General features: G+C 36.7%; 1 protein-coding gene and 1 long non-coding RNA gene across 3 annotated transcripts in view; both read right to left on the reverse strand.

The window, feature by feature from the left end:
• The window catches only part of LOC127977161 (solute carrier organic anion transporter family member 3A1-like), a 47,290-nt gene extending 45,280 nt beyond the window's left edge, over positions 1-2,010 (reverse strand). Inside the window, exon 1 of the mRNA XM_052581874.1 lies at positions 1,502-2,010. Within this exon, the coding sequence (XP_052437834.1) occupies positions 1,502-1,645 (144 nt within the window). The 5' untranslated portion in view covers positions 1,646-2,010. The remainder of the gene's footprint in view (positions 1-1,501) is intronic.
• Positions 2,011-2,729: 719 nt separating this feature from the next.
• LOC127977178 (uncharacterized) lies at positions 2,730-11,437 on the reverse strand. 2 transcript variants are annotated; one of them, XR_008158149.1, is made up of 3 exons: positions 10,703-11,437; positions 4,498-4,662; positions 2,730-3,838 (listed from the first exon to the last, which is right to left on the reverse strand). It is a non-coding gene; the product is annotated as an uncharacterized LOC127977178 (long non-coding RNA). The 2 variants fall into 2 exon arrangements; XR_008158148.1 differs by lacking the exon at positions 10,703-11,437 and having other exon boundaries at positions 4,498-7,060.
• Between the last annotated feature and the right edge of the window lie 9,401 nt (positions 11,438-20,838).

Raw genomic sequence — 20,838 nt, forward strand, 5'->3', positions numbered from 1 at the left:
TTAGTTCAACCAAAAATGAAAATAAGCCCATACATTTCTCACCTTGAAGTTATCCTAGGTGTACAATATTTGACTTTCTTCTTTCATACGAATCTAGTCAGTGTTATTTAAAAGAATTGTCTTTGATCTTTCAAGCAGTTTGATGCAATTAAGCGGGTGTCGCACTCAATCGGTCCATGAGAAGTTTAATAGAAAGCGAATCCGTTAAAAAAAAGTGTCTCATGCAGCTCCGGATGGTGAACAAAGGCCTTCTGTAGTGAATCGATGCGCTTTTCTAAGAAAAATATCCATATTCTAAATGTAATAATCACTTTAATCTAGCTTGTGCTCACTGTTGTAAATCAGAAGCAGTCCCGGGGGAAAGTCATATACACCTAGGATGAGTTCAGGGTGAGTAAATTATGGCTTAATTTTTGGCTGAACTAACCCTTTAAACCCTCGACCTCGTCACAGCAGGATTGTTTCAGACTGGCTGTCAGTTTTTATCGTTCATCAGTTGAAAAAAAAAAGAGTTTTGAAAGTGATTGCAACGATATCGTCTCTCTGTGCCTTTATCTTTAGAGCTGTGGTGTGAACTCTTCTATTCTTTAATTTTGAGAACGATTTTTAGAACTATATCTTTATCGTTATCTTAATAATTATCATGCTTGGTGTGAACGGGCCTTTAGTCTTTGCATGTTCGACTTGTAAACACTGAGTCTGTACTTCCGCCTACGTCACGCCACTTTTCAACGCGAGTATGTACTACGTGAAGTCGTGGACCCGCATCGCAGAGCAGTGCAAGAAGAAAATTTCTGTTTGTAAAGCATATACATTTTTATTTTTTGCAGAAAACTACCATTATCGTTTCGCTAGATAAGACCCTTATTCCTTGTCTGTTATCGTGTAGAGCCCTTTGAAGCTGCACTGAGACTGTAATTTTGACCTTCAACCATTTGGTAGCTGTTGATAGTCCACTGTAAGGAGAATAATCCTGGAATGTTTTCATCAAAAACCTAAATTTCTTTTCGACCTAAGAAAGAAAGATGTAAACATTTTGGATGACATGGGAGTGAGTAAATTATCAGTTAATTTTAATTTAAAAAACCTTTAAAATGTCTCATGTAAGGTTATCTGTAATGGACATGTACTGGCCCACAGTTTACAATGCAATTTATTTCTCTCAGGCTGACAGCTATAATATTCTGTTTATGTCTGCTGAGGCAGCTGCTTTATTGCATGAACACTCAGTCATGTTCCTTTTTTTCTTTTCTTTTTTACATATTTTCTTTGAACATAGGGCATGGCATGTTATAGATATAATGACTGAAGATCATTGTAAGATTGTAACCCACATCCGTGTTTCTCGTCATGTTTCTCGAGTACAGGACGTTTAAGGTTAAAGAAACGGATTAGCGTAAACCAAATAAGTTCAGCAAGTTCAGTAAGAACAGACAGTCACTCCCAGTGCCTAAAGTGTAAAACTTATCCAAAACAAAAAGGAAAGCGTCGCTTTACTTACCAAGTATGCGCCCACTGTGCCCTGTGCCAACATCAACGCACATTCCGCAACTAAAAATATCTTAATATTTGAGAAACATGAGGGCTTTTTCTTCATTTCATCCCTCTGAGAGTCCTCGGAGCTCCTCTGCTTTTTCACCTGCATCCTGAGCAATCCAACAGCCCCGAAACGCAGCGAGAAACTATTGTAAACGGAGAGTAAACGCTAAAGCGTGTCTTTATTTATCTGTAGCACTGACTGTTGTTTACAGTCAGACTCTGTGCCGCGTGACAGGTTGTACACTTTTCATTGAAACTCCGCCGATGAATGAAGCCGAACTAAATTCTCCTCCTGTGCACTCTATCGCGAAAACGGAGAATAAAACGTCTCTGGGTTTTACCCCAAACATCTTTCTTTCCCTCTGAGACTGTCCGAGCTCCCGTCGTGTTAGTGTTTGCTCGTACTCCGTCACCATCGCTCTGGTCCGCGTACTTGATTCTCCGCCTCAGTCATTATGACTGATATGTGAGCGTTTCTTGTACAGTATACACGACACATACCTCGGTAGAGGCGCTGTGCAGCATCATAAGCTGAATGCTTTACTGATTATTGTATTCATAATACAAGCACATGAATGGCAGGTAAACTGCATGTTTAAAATAATTTCTGTCAGTAGTTTTCAGGGTGTATTCAGTATATACAACACTGACTTTGAAGCCCATAGCACTCAATTACGTTTGAAACAAAACACTAGCGATATTTGTAAAATGTTAATGCGTAAATAAATCATAAAAAAAAAAAAAAATCTGCTACCTTTAAACGTTTTGAATAATTAAGATTATTTAATATTTTTAAATAAATAACTTGCTCTTAGTCTGCATTCATTAGATCAAAATAGACTACAGTAAAATAATAATAATAATAATAATAATAATAATAATAATAAAGTGACATATTATTACAATTTAAAATAACTGTTTTGAAATATATTTTAAAATGTAGCCTAATCTATTCTAATCTAATTTTCAGCAGCCATTACTCGCATGTACAGTGATCTTCACATATCCTTCAAAATGAATATGCTAATTTGGTGCTCAAGAAACATTTCTTATTATTATCAATGAAGAAAACATTTTGCTACATAATATTTTTGTTGAAAAAAAAAAGATATCTTCATTGCAAACTTTTGACTGGTAGTGTACACTTGTATATAAATAAATAAACAAACAAACATTGGGCCTACATTAGACACTTTTTCTTATGGGTTTTATTTACAAAATGTTTAATGCTGTACAGAAATCAACAACAACCCAATACTGCTATGAAATAAATAAACAAGGATATTTTTTATATATATCAAAGAAACCATATAGGTGATACTGATACAGTACAACATCTCATAACATACACAGTATTTTTTTTATTTTTTTTTTTATGCTGAATTATCATCTGAAAGAATTTAAAGACTCGTCATGAAGACAGGCCTAGGACTATTTCATTGCAAGCTGACATAACATGCTTAACAGCTTGCTTAACTCAACAGCTGAAGTTTTTACGGACTAGCTTTTTGTCTTTGATGAATCGCTGGCAAGTGTGATAATTTCATAATATATTACTGCAGCAGATATGCCTCACAAATTGATTTTTGAAGGAAAGTTATTAGTCTCTTTGAGATCCATCTGCTGAACAACTTCTAGTTTCATGACTTTGAACAGCAGAATGGCGGCTGTGGTTACAGTACTTACTAATACAGTGTTCTGCTCAGAGTTTTGAGGAAGAAGAGTGTGAAATTCTGACTCATGCTAGGTGCAGTTATAGGGTGGAGGCCGACGCTCGCCACACTCACACTGAGAGCTGTTGTACATGGGCCTGATGACACACTGCTGTGTTTGGTTACCATAGCAAACATATTCCAGCAGCTGTTAAGTCATGAAGACCTGCTTTCTCTGAATGGTCTTATGGTTTAGCATACATGTGTGTGTTTAGACAACTGAGAGAATCAAGATGAATAGATACTGGCTTGTCAGAATCCAACATAGGCCTATTAAGCAGGGTCATTATCACTAAAACTAAACCAACTAGAAATTGAAGTTGAAACAAAATAAAATATTCGCTGAAATAAAACAAAACTGAAATAAAAAACGAATTAAATATATGCATTAATATTTAAAACAAACGATCAAAAGGACATAGCAAAATTACAAAAATAAATATTAATTATAATATTAAGAATTTTCTTATTAAAGTATAAATATTATAAAGGACACATATGGGGAGTTTGATAATGCAAGATTTTGTACAGTTTGTTCTTTCAACAGGATATGAGTCAGGTACGAAGAATCATGTGGGGGTTCCAGCCTGTATGGTGGAAATGCATATAAACAGACCAAATATAAATATAAATATTTCTGTCGTTCCACAGCGATGTTATTTATAGGTTTTTGAAAACATTTGGCATTTTTGTAACATCCTTATTTGGATAAAAAAGTAAAGTTGAGTGGAATTATAAATTATAAATTAAGAAAATATGCATGCACACTGTTTGACCATTTACAAAAACAAGATATATAAAACATATGTGTGTGTGTGTGTGCATACACACCCATATGCATATATTTTATATATTTTAGATATATATATTATATATATTGTTTTTGTAAATGGTATATATATAAATAAAGACAGACTGTATTCACATCCAGAATCTAGAATGAAAAGAGGGAATTGGTCTTAAACGGTATTTGACTTGTATTATGTTTCCCATGAGGTCAATATTTCAACACTTTTATGAATGGAGCAATAGTGGTGAAACTAAATTTCATTTAAATGATGCAATATGATGCTACAGTAGGTCTGCTAAAATAAAAGAGGCTGCGCTCACATTGCACAAATGTCTTTACAGCAAACTGGATGATATTAACATCAGAGATCACTTCTTTTATCTAAAATCCAATTATGACTTGACCAAGTTAGAGAATATTTATTTAATTTTGTGCTTGTTGGGCTGCTGATGTTACCTCTGAGATGTGTGTGGGTTTCCTGACATTTCGCTCTCAACTGTGAAATCATTGACGGTGACCACAGAGAAGTTCCTTGTGAGCCAGATGTGTGTTTTGAGGGCCTCTCTGAAGAAACTTCAGGTTGCACTTCACTCAAGCTGTTCAACCACTGTGGGTTCAAGTCTGATAGGAGACAAAAGCTTAAAAATACAGCTTGAGATCCAAAAAACGTGCTTTTACATAAATAGATTAGATACGGAAACACTCACCATGCAGTTCCTTCATGCACATTAATAACTTTTTCAGGCACAGACTTGACATGTTAGCATCCATTAGATGCATTAAAGTGACTTGCTAGGGAGGGGAAAACACAGTACAAGCAACCTCTCTGACAATGTTCCATATGACCAGTGCATTTTTTTATGTGAATTTGAGAAAAAATGTGACAAAAATATTAAATACTGCTTTAATTTCTGTTGGGAATTATCTTATTTTACAAATTATTTGATCAGTAATACTGTTTTTATATGTGCCACTCATAAATATCCTTTGGAGAGATTATAAGAACAGCAGCTCAATTTTCATGAAGTCATCGACTTGTTTACATTAAAGTACATTGCTTCTTGCATGTTTTGCAACATATTCAACATGAAATGTTTGGTAAGTTGCACTAAAAGTGTTATTCAAAATAGATGACTGTTTATCTGGCAACATTGTATTATGCTGGTTGTGGTAAGTATTATGGCAGTTCGGAAATTAAATGTCCAATAAGTGGCGCTAAAAAGGTTTTTAGGTGAGCTATACTGATCAAGTTTACTATACCAGAAAAACAAAATATTTGGAGCCACTTATGTAATGCAAAATGTACTTGTTACCAATCACCAAGACACAGATCAAGTGGACTGACTTTCTGTCAACTGCAGCTAAGCAAAGAACTTGTTTTCATGGAAGTCTTAAAAAAACGCCTTGATTGTGGATTATGCATTTGTATATGGTTTACATACAATAAGCCTAATAAAACCATAAAGCAATAAAGCATCTAAATGGTAACTTTACTATCCGCACACAAAATTCTAAGAAAGAAAGAACATTTAAAGCCTTTTCTGGAAATACTGTTTCACTCATATTATCAACAGGCCAGACAAAGGTTACATACAATCATTAGACAATTTAACAACAACATGCCTCTCTACAGCTCGCTAAATTATATGCATAATATCCAGTCAGCCCAGCACTTCTGAAACTGATTTGAATCTGTCTCTTAAGAAACTAAAATACCTAAACGTATGCTTAAAAAATGACATTATATAATAGAGTAACTTCTGTAGTGCACCAAAGTAGCTATTATTGTTGGAAACTTCTCTGGGTTGGGACAAAAAGTTGATTGCAAATGGAAAACATGAATGTATTATTTATAAAATGATGAACACCAAGCGACCAAAATAACAGATAGACACACTCCCTACTCTCCTGAAATTATTTCCACTCTTCATTCCATGCATGGAAACTCCCTTTGTACAAACAAAGAGATACAAACTTGGCATGTTTCTGTCACGGCTTCTGGTCTCATGGAACTGTATTATACATGTACACATATTATCATAATATATTGCATTTTTACAGTTTTTTTCCCCCTTTTCTTTTCATACATAATAATGAATCTATGTGAATTATTAACAAAATAATTTCAATAGGTTTTGTTATGTTCATGAAAACCTCACATTTGTATTGAGGCAGACTTTATCACATATATTTATCTAATATTTAAAGCTAGAAAGTTGCAGGATATCAAACAAATTGAGAAGACGTGTTTCCATATGCATTAGTTGTCTCTGAGTTCTCCAAATGCATTAGGACATATCTAGGCACTCCATTGGCAGCACACATTACGGTGAAGGCAGTCAGCAGGCTTTAATGAGTTCTCCATGCGCAACGAAGGCTTGCTCATTACACTAATGTGCTTTATGGTGCACAAACTGCATGATATTATGACAACACCAGTGGCCCTATATTTTACTAGTAAACACAAATGAAACACAGGCTCCCACAGCTAAAATCAATTTACATTTAATTAAATTGCCTGTCTTGTGCTTCATAATGAAAACTGGCACTGTAGTTTTCAAATAGATGCAGCAATAACGCTGTTCTGGCACATGACATTATGATTGAGAACAAATTGTAAAAAAAAAAAGGAATTGATGGTATAGTGTCATTTTATCTCATTTGAGCATTACTGATAGGCTTGTGGAGCTATAAGACAAAAAAATTAAAATAAAAAATGTTGTGAAACACTGGCCTAGATTTCTCCACATTGTGGAGCTATACTTGCAGCCATCAGTTAGGTGTAGAGGAAATCTGGCCTGTGGCGCAACATAATTACTCGCGCCAGCGGGCTGGAGTTTCACCTGGAGACTGAACATATGTGATGTCTCCAGATGCCAGCATTTAGCAGATACCATACTGCAAGTTCCCCACATATTCGACCATTGACTAATGGAAGCTCAAATCTGATCATGATCATTGTGTTGAAATTTAAAACCAGCTGAAACGTATGTAGCTTACAAATCACCTTGAAACAGTGGTGGCTCCAGACAATTTTGATTGGGGGGGGGGGGGGGGGGCTGGGGGGGGGCAATGGGGTGGTTCTGTTCATTTCAAGGGGGGTCAAATGAAGACCAACAAAAAATACAGTGGACACGGCTAATAACTGCATATTACTGCTACTAAACAACAAAAACAACACAGCATATCAACTACTTTGTTTTTACCTAATTAATCAATTGAGTCTGCAGAAAATATGCTCAAACTTTAAAGGGTTAGTTTAGCCAAAATTAAAATTCATTCATTCATTAATGACTCACCCTCATGTCGTTCCAAACCCGTAATACCTCCGTTCAACTTCGTAACACAGTTTAAGATATTTTAGATTTAGTCCGAGAGCTTTCTGTCCCTCCATTGAAAATGTATGTACGTTCAAGTGTAATGATATCCGGTTTGCAAACAAATCAATAGATTTAATTGGTTCTTCTTGAACCAGTTCACCAAATCGAACTGAATCGTTTGAAACAGTTTGTGTCTCCATTAAGCATTAATCCACAAATTACCTAAACTGATAACTTTTTTAATGTGGCTGACACTCCCTCTGAGTTAAAATAAACCAATAACAGTACACTGACTGAACTGCTGTGAAGAGAGAACTGAAGATGAACACTGAGCCGAGCCAGATGACGAACGAAAGATTGACTCGTTCTCGAGTCAAGTAAGGTTGCACGTGTTTTCGGATCACCAGTAGTGAGGGGAAGCTCGGTCCTTTTTGACGAACCGGTTCTATCGAACAGTTCGATTAAATAAACCCGGTTGAAGAAAACGGTTCACCGTCTCTTTTGCGCTCGACGTAAGGGCGTCATTGCCGATGATTGCCCTTGATTCAAGCCTTCGGTTTACCCGCGCTCATAACATTAGCTTAGAATCAGTTCAGAATCAATTACCAAAAGAACCAGTTTGGTTCAGATGCTCTGTGTGTCAGTCTGCTTCACGCTGAATCGCGCATGCACAGTATCATCAGCTCGTCGGTTTTCGAATCGGACGAGTTCGACAGAAACGGTTCTCGGTTCAGTGTACGAATAAATGTCGAATAAATTATATTGTTCTGCGTAGTTTGAAGATAAACATTTTTTAATCTTTATCCCGGATATATATATTTTAATTAGGAAGAGGGTGGGTGGGGGGGTGGGTCAAATGGGGGGTCAATGCGTTTTTTGGCAGGGTCTTGAGACCCCCAAAGTATTGTTAAGAAAACATTGGTAACACTTTATATTAGGGAACACACATTCAATAAACTCTTAATTTGCTACTAATTAATAGTTAAGGTAGTTGTTAGAGGGGGGGGGGGGTGAAATGCTATTTCATGCATACTGAGTTTTTTACACTGTTAAAGAGTTTGATTCCCATGCTAAACATGGACAAAGTTTCAAAAATTAAGTTGTACGTTTGAAGGAGTATTTCTGTTCCAAAAATACTCCTTCTGGTTTGTCACAAGTTTCGGAAAGTTTTTTTCGAGTATGGCTCTGTGTGACGTTAGATGGAGTGGAATTTCCTTATATGGGTCCTAGGTCACGTCTGCCGGAAGAGCGCGCGCTCCCGTATAGCAGAGCACTGAGAGGCTGAGGCATTCAGTGATCAGAGCGAGAGCGTCGCGAAATGTCACAAAAGAAGTGTATTTTTGGTTGCCAGGGCAAGACAACCCTGCACAGATTACCAAAAAAAAACAGCATTAAGGGACCAGTGGATGGAGTTTATTTTTAAATTTTTACATTTATTTGAGCATCAACGGAGTTGTGTAAGTGTTTGTGTTTGTTCCCTGCATTTCGAAGATGCTTGTTCACAAGGCCCAGTTTGACGATGGATTTGCGTATCGTTTATTTCTTAAGGATGATGCAATCCCAACGAAAAAGAGCCACGATCGTGTGTTGGAACAGCAGGCGGTGAGTAAAACTGCTTCAAATATCTCTGCCTTCTTGTTAGTGCGTCCGCCTCCCATCGGAGACCCGGGTTCGAGCCCTGCTCGGAGCGAGTCATTGCTGCTGCTGCTCTCGTTCAGTTTCAGCCTCGGGATCTGATTCTGGATCATAAATATACGTTGAATCTGACTGTTAGCCATGGTTTGTTTTGGTTGGTTTTTTCCTCACGGTGTCACAGCTTCCAAACGCTCTCAACACAAAAGCCTACTCACGCTCGTGATTCTTTAGCTCTGCCCACATGTCACGCCTCCAGTTGGTCGTGTTTTTCCGGGAAAAATCGGTAAAGACTATCTTTCTCTTATGAATATAATAAAACTAAAGACTTTTTGGAGTTATGAAGGATGCAATACTACTCTATAGGTACTCAAGATTAACAGGATATTGAGTGAAAACGAGCATTTCACCCCCCCCCCCCCCCCCCCTTAAGTTTGGGTATTGGGTCGGATTAAGGGATATAGAATATGACCATGCAGAATAAGGCAGTGACTAATAAACAGTCAGTGCCTGCACACAGTGCTTGTTTACATAGTGACATCGCCACCTACTGGCCTGGCATGCATAATACTTTTTAGTCGTTTTTGCGAATGTGAATGAGGATTGTTATGACAACATTGCTGTCTGTACACAAAACATACCCTAAATGTCCCTGACAACCTCTGTAGTCCCATTTTCCACTTTAACAAATGTTATTTTCAAGACAATTAAAAGATTAAAAGATATAGCCAATATGAAACCGCAAAACCTTAGTATAGGGACCAATTCTCACTATTAAGTTGCTTATTAGCATGCCTATTACAATCATATTGGATGTCCAATAGTACTTATAAAGCACATATCCTGCACGACCATGTTCTAGCAACATTTTAATCCTACCCAATACCTAAACTTAACAACTACCTTATTAACTATTAATAAGCAGTAATTAGGAGTTTATTGATGCAAAAGTCATAGTTAATACATCTGGACCTTAAAAAGTCAGGACAGTGGAACTGGAAGTGCTTAAAATGCTAAAATGCTAACTTGTTTTCAGATTGAGGCCTAAAATAGTATAGCATACCTGCAGCACTTTATAAACACCTGATTTGTGGTTGTTTTATACAAATTACTAGTTACTGCTGGCACTTCTTCATCTAAAATAATCCAAATCATTAACAGAATGAATTTATGTGTGCATCTGTTGTGAACTCGGTGGAAATTTGGCATGATAACTTTTTTTCTGGTTTACACTTATGAGACTGTGTATGTCTGTACTGATCAGGTTCTGCATATTCATTCCACTCTAGAAACTCTTCAGGTGTCTTGAAGTATAAATATGCAGCACTGCTTTTCAGTTTTCCCAAGAAAAGAACATTTCAAACATAACATACAAAAAAATAAAATAAAATAAAATAAAATAAAATAAAATAAAAACAGGCTAATAACCTCAGGGTCCAGCCTTGTACTCTCAAACATTCATGATAATACCTCTACCAAAAAGCAACAGCTCCCTTGGGAAACATCCTGATTATAAAGATACCACCCTGGCATTTGAAGGCTTAGCAGATGTTGACTGAGAAAATGTCAGGCGACTTTCTTTTTTCAGTTTTGCTGTCCAAACTATTAATAGAGCATCAGTATCTGTTCTGTGTTCAAACCACCACACACACACACACACACACACACACACACACACACCCAGAGAGACCTCTTCCATCTATTTTTACCCCGGTATCAATAGAGAGGCCAACATGTGCTTTTAAACTCCACTGCAGCGAGAGGGTTTCAAATATAGAGCCTTCTGCCTTTGGAGTGATGGGTTGTGATATCCTGCAATGGTAAATCACAACACTGTTATGCTGTCTCATGCTTTTAGAGGAAAGAATGACGTTAAACATTCACAATCTCAACAGCATCGGTAGTTCTGTAAGTATTCAAGGGTTCAATAAACTGGAACAAACTGCACTTTCCTGTAAGATCCTGCCATGCATACCGAATTGTTGACTCTGAACTGAATCTGCACCATTACTTCTGTGAAAAAAAAGAAAAAGAAGAAAAAAAAAAAACAATAAAGCCACACACTTGTGCAAGCAAGCAAAACAAGCTTGAATGAGATGGGAATGCCTCCGCCTACTGATTCCCTCAGCAAGCAAACAAAAGAAAACTGAAAGGTGCTGAAAAAGTGACTAGCAATCTTCTACAGGTGCAGTTCTATGCCACAAGACGGGTCGGACAAGTTAGCCATCATTTAAGTCGAAATAAAGCTATTTAGTCAAATGTGAAGTCGCCATCTGCAAGTGAGAGAGGGAAACACACAGTACAGACATTAGTAACGTAAGCTGATGTGTGGCAAAGGCAGGGGTCTAAAGAGAGACATAGTGCCACATATTCCCATAATCCTACCATGCAATCTCCTATTTCTATGAAATCTGCAACTGAAGTTATTGGACATGAGGCATTAGTTTTTGTTATTTCAAATCCCTCTTCTGGTCTGTTCAAGTCATTAATTCCTCCGCCATAGCTGAGAGGAAGGAGCATTATTTTTGGCAGACATTCCCACAGGAAGCAAACAAACAAATCACCAGCAACAATAAACTAACACTTATTTCTTTAGGCCTGTTAAGCAATAATTTCTTTATTAATACATATTTATTAATATGTATTTATTTATTTATTTATATTTCTTTTTTTTCAGTAATTTATATCAAATAATCACATTTGTAGTTTTTTGTATACACAACACTGAATCCTCAAATTAATTCATAATCAAAATGAAGAATGCATATTTTGAATTATATTTGTTTAATGTGAATCTCTTTAGTATCAATGCATTATTTAATTCTATAAAATAGAAATTATAATATTAAAATTACATTATAAATTATATATATATATTATTTGTTATTTATTATAAAATGAACATCTATACCTATTTAACTTTATATTCAAAATCTATTGCTTTCAAATATCTAATAGGCCTTAAATTATGAATACATTTTTACTACTCATTAAAGATTACTTCAGAACACGATCAATGTAATACAATTCAATTTAAACAAAATTATAACAACTGTCATGTAAACATTCTTTAAGCCTTTATTGTTCATGCTTAATAAGTCATAAAATCACCAGTTAAAACACATAGTATTGAGTAGCTTCATTTAACACATTTTACCATAATCAGACCCAATCCACAGAAAATCCCTTTAAACCAGGGCAGATAATGCAAAAAGTCGGCAGATTCTGCACATTATAAAATCAACACACAAATTACCATCCATTTCCAGAAGCTATTGGTTTGAAGTATCTCTGATGGTCATGCAGCAGCTAAATTGTCCTTAAAATGACAGCTTTTAAAGTCCAGTAGCACTGTTCTAATGCCCTGTCCCTCTCAGCACAAACTGACTTTTCTAATCCAGATATTTATGTGACGTCTGTATTACGACCACAGAAGCAACACAGGATTAGCAATCATTAGCTTAGCTCAGCTAGATGAAAAGCTGGAAGAAAAAGACTAGCACAGAGCCGTCACTGTTGGCGCTTCTGCTCTCTAATAGCATTGCCATACTGCGAGTGCTGGACCAACCCCCAGTTTTGAATTTCACTGGGTAAATAATCCCTTTAATTAAACCTTCCCACCCAGGCATTTTAAAAGCTGACAACTAGAAATAAACAGACATGCTATCAAAGATCTCCACACAACGGCCTACACACAGAAGTCTTAATCTTTATACATGGAGTTATTTTACCACTGGGAATGACGGAAAATCTCTACCTATAATTAAGAGTTTTAAAAGGAGAAATGAAACTGCACAAGCAATAGACTGCTAAATAATTCATAAACATAAATAAATCCAAATTACCGATGTCTATTAAAAGTCTATTAAGGTTTATTGCAGTGATTGATTAAATAAAATAACTAAACTACTGTAAATATCTGCAGAATTATGGGTCACTTATTTTAAAATCTTAAACATTTTTTTTTTTTTTTTAAAAAAAGCTTTTTGTTGTGATTTATATATAAAAAGGTATATCTGACTTTTAGAAATGTGCTGTGATGCAAATAAAATAAAAATTGCATTATTTACACAATTGCAAGATAATTTACTGGATTGAGACAAAATAGCTAAAAGCACAAGAGAGACCATGGATGAATGAATGAGTAAATAAATAAATAAACAATAAATAAATGTAAATATAAAATGTAACATCCACTCCAGTATTTTAATATAAAAACAATTATGGAATAAAAAAAATACTAAAAATATATGTTTTACCAGCCATCCAATATGTAGATGAGTTTGTTTCTTCATTGAGAGAGAGAGAGAGAGAGAGAGAGAGAGAGAGAGAGAGAGAGAGAGAGAGAGAGAAAACAGTTTAGATAACTAATACTGTGAGTTTGATATTCACGTTGTCCTCTCCCTGACTGATACAGTTGTATGGGTGTGATGGATTTTATAGAAAGGGACAAATAAACTGCCATAACCTCCTTTCAAGAGCACATAAAATGCACTAAAGGGGCTCTGTTCTTTCTGCAGGCACAGAGTGAGGTGCCACCATTGATAGCCGATGGAGGAAATAAACAGCATATTTAGCATTTCAGAGTCTCTCACTCTGAAAAACCCCAATAAATTCAGCTGAAAAGCTGCTGACTGTGCTTTCACAGGCCTGACTGTGACAGCAGTTTGGAGACAGGGTGCCGTGCCACCTCTCAATTAATTACAAACCCACTGGAAGTATCTGGATAGATGAGAATGCACTGAAGGGTACACATAAATGTCTGTCATGTCATGACATGAGACACATCTTTTATTCAAAGTGGCATAGTTGTAAGCAATGCATCTTAAAGGGATAGTTCACTTTCAGTTGCTGGTCCCCACTGAGATCTAAATTATGGAAAATAATCACTATATATGCAAGTCGATGGGGACCAACTGAAGGGGAACTATCCATTTAAGAAGTGCTATAAAGCAACCATTTTTACACCAGAAGTGTCATGGCATGGCTTGAAAGAAAGAAAGAAAGAAAGAAAGAAAGAAAGAAAGAAAGAAAGAAAGAAAGAAAGAAAGAAAGAAAGAAAGAAAGAAATGATTGATGAATAAGATTCAGTAAGATTTGTTTTTATCTTTTTCAAAGAAGTCTCTTATGATCACCAAAGCTTAATTTATTTGATAAAAACTGCAATACTGTGAAATATTATTACAATTTAAATACAATATTTATATTTTAGTGTATTTTAAAATGCAATTTATTCCTGTGATGCAAAGCTGAATTTTCAGCATCATTACTGTTCTGTAATCTTCAATTATTTTGTTACTTAATTATTAATAGTGTATTATTATGAATTTTTAAAACTTATTTTTGTGGAAATCATGATTATTTTTCAGGACTTTTTAAATAACCAAATGTTCAAATGTGCATCATTTATCTGAAATTAAATCTTTTGCAATACTATAAATATATTTTCTGTCACTTTTGAATGAATAAAAATAATAATGAATAAAAGCATGCAATTATTTTTATTTTGTGTTTATAACTTTTTCTGTATAGGTGTAAAATACTGTAGCTTGTTTTTAAAAATCGTTTTGATGGTTTGCATTTTGCACACACCCTGTTGGCTCACATCCTGTGCAGCTCTAAAGAAGGAAAATACTCCTTGATTTCATTTGTCTTTTAAAACAATGCAAGCCAAGCTTGTACTCGCCCTTTTGTCATGACAACCGCCTCAGCCCTCATTCAACCAGTCACATTCTAGAGATATTTATACATGTTAAATAGTTCTCTCTGTGGATACAGTCAGGGACGTTGCAATTCAAATAAGGTACATGTGTCCTCTGAGCAAAATATAAAAATACACAAGGCATCAAGTCATTCCACTATTCATGATAATGAGCAGAACCGCTAAGTGCATTAGTGCATTCACGTGTACTGACAAATCGCTTAGCCAATTCCTGTTTAGTCTGTCACAAGTTTTACTGGCAGGTTAAACAGTGAAAAAAAGTCTCCAAAACTGATGGCCAGGGTAAAGATATCACTAGTTCAGTAATCTGAACCAGATTTCACTCCAGTAAAGGAACTTTCTTAAAGCTTGGCCTTATCATACATGACAGCTGCATTGTCAATTTTACAGTGTTTATTAATGAAGTACTGTAATAGCAGTGTTGTATTTAATCAATCATGCATGCATAGCACATCCGAATGCGTATAAAAGAAAAGAGCAGGGGAATAGTGTATAGTATCTTTGGTGAGTGTTAAGGGACCATTTGAAAGCACTTATCATATTTATTCTATAAATTATTCATTTGTTGCTTTTTCCACAAGCATGCACATATGCCAGATATCAAGAATCAAATTCAACTAACATGTAAATGCAAGTCATGAGATCACTCATGCTAGATGTTCTATGGTGGTGGCAATAACAGCATTTAATTACTGATGCCCTGTCCTGATATTTTGAAAGAAGTTTCTTATTGCTCATCCATGCAGGCTGAATTTGTTTGATCAAATGTATAGAAAACATTCATACTGTTAAATATGACAAAGAAAAATGAATTAATTCTGTTTTAGCAGTCATTACTCCAGTCTACAGTATCACATGATCCCATCAGAAGTCATGGGATCGCCAAACCAGTTTACAAACAGATTAAAGTGTGGCCAGAAGGATCATCAGAGGTTCTTCAGGACTGCTTCAACACAACTGACTGGGACATGTTTAAACAGGCTGCCACATGCAATAACACCACTGACCTCCAGGAGTACTCAGAGACTGTCACTGCCTACATCAACAAGTGTATTGATGATGTAACGGTCACAAAAACCATCACTGTCCGGGCCAACCAGAAGCCATGGATGACAGGGGAGGTCTACAGACTCCTGAAGACACGGAACACTGCCTTCAGAGCTGGAGATGAGGTGGGCCTGAGAACAGCTAGGGCCAAAATTGTTGTTCCCACATGTTTCAAAACTACCACCATCATTCCAGTTCCGAAGAAGCCATCTCCATCCTGCATCAATGACTACCGTCCTGTTGCACTTACCCCCATCCTCATGAAATGCTTTGAACAGCTAGTCATACACCACATCAAGTCTGCCCTCCCCACCTCCCTGGACCCCTTCCAGTTTGCATACCGGTCGACCGATGATGCCATCGCCACTGCCGTCCACTCGGCACTCACCCATCTGGACAAAAAGGACTCATATGTCAGAATGCTGTACATAGACTTCAGTTCAGCATTCAACACAATCATCCCTCAACGGCTCATCTACAAACTGATTCAGCTGGGGCTCAACACTTTTCTGTGCAACTGGCTGTTGGACTTTCTGACTGGAAGACCTCAGGCAGTACGGGTCGGCAGCAACACATCTAGCACCATCACACTGAACACTGGGGCCCCCCAAGGATGTGTGCTGAGCCCCCTCCTCTTCACTCTGCTGACCCATGACTGCACACCATCACACAACTCCAACCTCTTTATTAAGTTTGCAGATGACACGACTGTGGTGGGTCTCATTAGCAACAAAGATGAGACAAACTACAGGAGTGAGGTGAGCCGCCTGGCCAAGTGGTGCAGTGACAACAATCTGTCTCTGAACGTGGAGAAGACAAAGGAGATTGTTGTAGACTTCAGGAGAGCACATACTCAGCACGTTCCTCTGACCATCAACGGTGCGACTGTGGAGAGAGTGAGCAGCACCAAGTTCCTGGGTGTGCACATCACAGAGGACCTCTCCTGGACTGAAAACATTGCAGCACTGGCCAAGAAATCACAACAGCGTCTCTACTTCCTCCGCAAACTGAGGAGAGCCAGAGCCCCACCCCCCATCATGTACACCTTCTACAGAGGCACCATCGAGAGCATTCTGTCGAGCTGCATCACTATGTGGAATGGTGCCTGCAACGCCTCCTGCCGAAAGACTCTGCAACGTATAGTGAGAGCAGCTGAGAAGATCATTGGTGTCTCTCTCCCCTCCCTCCAGGACATTTATGGAACCCGTCTCACCCGCAAAGCCCTCTGCATCACAGGTAATCCCACTCACCCATCACACAGCTTTTTCAGCCTGCTACCATCAGGGAGGAGACTGCGGAGTCTCCAGGCCAGGACCAGCAGACTGAAGGACAGCTTCATCCACCAGGCTGTCAGGAAGCTGAACTCCCTCCCGAACCTGCCCCCCCTCCCCTCTTCTTCCCCAGGCATCACTGAACTATGACCCCCCCCACACACACACACACTAATTATATGATGGCATGCACTAGTCACTTGTGCAGCATTGGTCTGCTCACTACCTCATTCGGCATGGAACTGACATCATTCCACTACCTCATCAGTCAGTTAAATAAAATAACTGCTCTTGGTCACTTGTCACTTGTCACTTTAATCAGACTTAAGATATTTTTAATAAGTGATTTTTTTGCACTAAAAATCTTTTAACTGCACTGTTGTTCTCTTCATTGATTTGCACTATATCTGTAATTTGCCTTGCGCTGCTTTATTTAACTTTATTTTTAATTTTATTATATGTCTTTTTAAATTGAGTTATGTGGACTTAAACTTGTTGTGAAAAATGTTGTGTAGTTTCCGTGGTTAAAATAAAATACCTCCTGGTGTTTATTGCAGTTTATTTGGTGACTTAACTAGTAAAGAAGAAATACAATGGGTTCAAGTTCCACTTGAAGGTGCTACAGTGATCTGTCATGACACATTAAAGATCCACAATATAGTATTTATTGTTGAAATTTCTTAAAAAAAGACCAAATTTCTAAGATTTTATTTCATACCTAAATTAACCTGCTCCTGTTAGTTTCCTCTATGCTCCGCAATGTATTTTTCACTGCGTGGGAACAAGATGTGTGGCATGAGAGTGGCATGGCTTGACAGACATAGCAACAAATAAGGGAGGGCATGTCTTTGCGAAGGGTCAGTGGGTACTCTAAATTTGCCCAATTGCGATTCTGGGGGAAAATGGGGTTTAGCTTCAACAATGCTAAAATCGTCCAATTGTGTGGAAAATCACAGATTTGGCAACAAAGTTTCTGGGGTTCTCTGAAGTGGACATTATCTTCGATGGGTAAAATTATATAGTGGTGAACAAAAACTACAGCGAATATAGTTTTTCCCATTTGCCCCATTAACAAATAAAGTTTCCAAAGAGGAAAAGAATTTCAAGAAAAAGAGCGAAAGATGTCAAATCTATTCTATCCTATTCAGTCCTATTGTATTAGAAATGCTCATATATTATCATTTACCAGTTTTCTGTAATTTCATGCCAAGGTAATAAAACACAAAGTACAATGATATAGATTTACATTAATTTTTGCATATTTTAAAAATATAAAAAAATGAAAATAATACATAGTGTGTATACAGTATAATATTATCATAGATTATTGTAAATTGTTATTCATTGTAAGTTCCTATAATACCTAATACATTAACCGATGTTACTGAATTGAACCTTATTGTAAAGTGTTATCATTATTTCCTTATGATTCAGTTTTTTTTTTATTAATTAAGAGATGAAATACACAAATTACCCTTTCATAAAATCTCTTCGTGATGCACTAACAGACATAAGCAACAAGCAACAGGATGTCTCATTTAAATTCAGCAGCAGTTTCTCATTGATATACACACAACGATAAAGAGACGGGTAATGGAAAGTAAGACACGACACATGCATTAACGCTAAACTGATAACACTTTCTGGCACATTGAGAAGTGCAGGGAGCAGCACCCACCCCCTTCCCACCATAATACATCTAGTGGCACTAGAAGCAGCTGTTTGTGAAAGGCTGGGCTGTGCGATTCTGCCTCCTCGCTGCACAGCTTGTGGCTCTACTGTAAAGCAGCTCAAGCGTTTCCTTCCTGAGGGGGATATGAAAAAGCAATGGTCTCATTTTTTCCTTTTGTAACGGTTCCTCAGCAGATGTCTAATGATGTCTAATGAAAGCTGTGCCTCACAAAAGACAGTGGTTAACATCTCAAGACAGGGAACATGTAGGGTCAAGAAGAAGGGATTGGCTTCAAAAGATTCACGTCATAACAACTATCCTTATTTATCCCTAAAAGGTACATAATCATTCATGGGAAAATGAGGTGCCCCTTTAAGGGAGAAAATGCCCAAAACCAGCATTTCACAAGAGGAGGAGGGATACATTTATTACTAATTTATATTTTTCTTCTATTTAAGTTTTCAAGGTTTTTTTTTTTAAATTTTTTTCCATTAAGAAATTATTTAAAATTTAGTTTGATTATTTTACATTTTTAAAAATGTAATACATTTTAATATAATATAATGCAACATTTAATTTTAGCCCACAGCCCTCAGTCACGTTTTAGGGCCCTTGTATTAAAAAGTTCAGGCACTTTTGCATTAAGGTTACTGCTATGTAAAAAATAAATAAATAAATAAATAAATAAAAAGAATGAAAAAATTTACTGCAAACAGCTATACATTTTAAACCTTAGTGTTAGAATAACTTTCCTCAGTGTTGTCACATAATCAGTTTGACTAAACTTACAATTTTAAGGCAGCATGAACACTCAAAATAGCTAAATAAATATATATGATTTTTTTATTTATTTTTTTTGGCCATTATTTTGTCAACTTATTACTGTTGGTATTAAATATTTTCAATTATTCTTTTTGATATAATTTCTTATTCTTATTTTGGCATTAAAATTAATTGCCGTATTAAAAATATAAATTACATTTTTGACTTTAATAAACTAAATTAATTTAAATGTGGTTTTAGAATAGAATGGTCACACTACAAGAGCAAAATGGGTTATTTTCTATTTCCACATGATGACCATGAAGCACCTGTAATACAATAGCAGTAGGGTTTTGAAAAACGGGTGAGATTCAATAGTCTGTTCAGAAAGGGCCAAACATTCCTTTGAAGATTATCCTGTCCGCTACTGAAATGGCATTAAATCTCATGCATCACTCACAGTTCAAGGTGGGCAGTTCATTGGACGGTTCCTTAAGAAAATCCATCCAGCTGAATAATTGAAGTGTCTGAAACCCATCCATAAATATGCAAGAAGGGAATCAAAGTGTCTCAACCTCTCTCTTCCATCATTCTCCTGCGGGAGTCAACAGCACATCTGGGCTGCAGAGAAAGAAACGCTCATCGTACAGCACTAAAGACCTCTGCCTCAGCATGATGGGTATTACTGAAATGAAATGCAATCTAATTAAATCACATCAAATGTGCTAATGGGTTGATAGCAAGATCTGTGTGTGCCACTGCTTCTAACAAACATTTAATAACCATGCAGCCGCTTTGATCTGTTTGATTAGTATAATATCCATAAAGCATGTACTCTGACTATCAGGCACATTGTATAAATTCAAAATGTGAAATAATCACAAATGTTTCACTCACATTTAGATTTAGTTTAAAAGTTGCAAAACTGATTCATCTCCAGTGTTTTCACTTTAAAGAGGTCATATGATGCAAAAGATCATTATTTGGTGTATTTGGTGTAACAGAACATGCTGACATGCTTTAATGTTCAAAAAACACTATTTTCAAATACTGTCCTCTATGCCCTGCCTCTCTCTAATGCATGGTTCTCTACAAGGTCCTCCCATGTGCAGTCTGCTCTGATTGGCCAGCTGACCCAGTGCATTGTGATTGGCTGAACACCGCAAGCACTCATCGGAAATGTAACGCCCCTTTCCATAAATCTTTCAATAAAATGTAAAGACATTATATTGTAGTAAAGTTAATATTGTCCTTAGTTTCATAGTTGCCAAGTCCACGTATAATACGCGACTTTGGGCTTCTTTTTTGTAAAGTTGCGTGTAAAAATCCTGGGTCGCAATTTGCGTTTTCTTGGGCTTACAGTATTTAAAA

Source organism: Carassius gibelio, chromosome B18 (assembly GCF_023724105.1).
Source record: "Carassius gibelio isolate Cgi1373 ecotype wild population from Czech Republic chromosome B18, carGib1.2-hapl.c, whole genome shotgun sequence".
NCBI lineage: Eukaryota > Metazoa > Chordata > Actinopteri > Cypriniformes > Cyprinidae > Carassius > Carassius gibelio.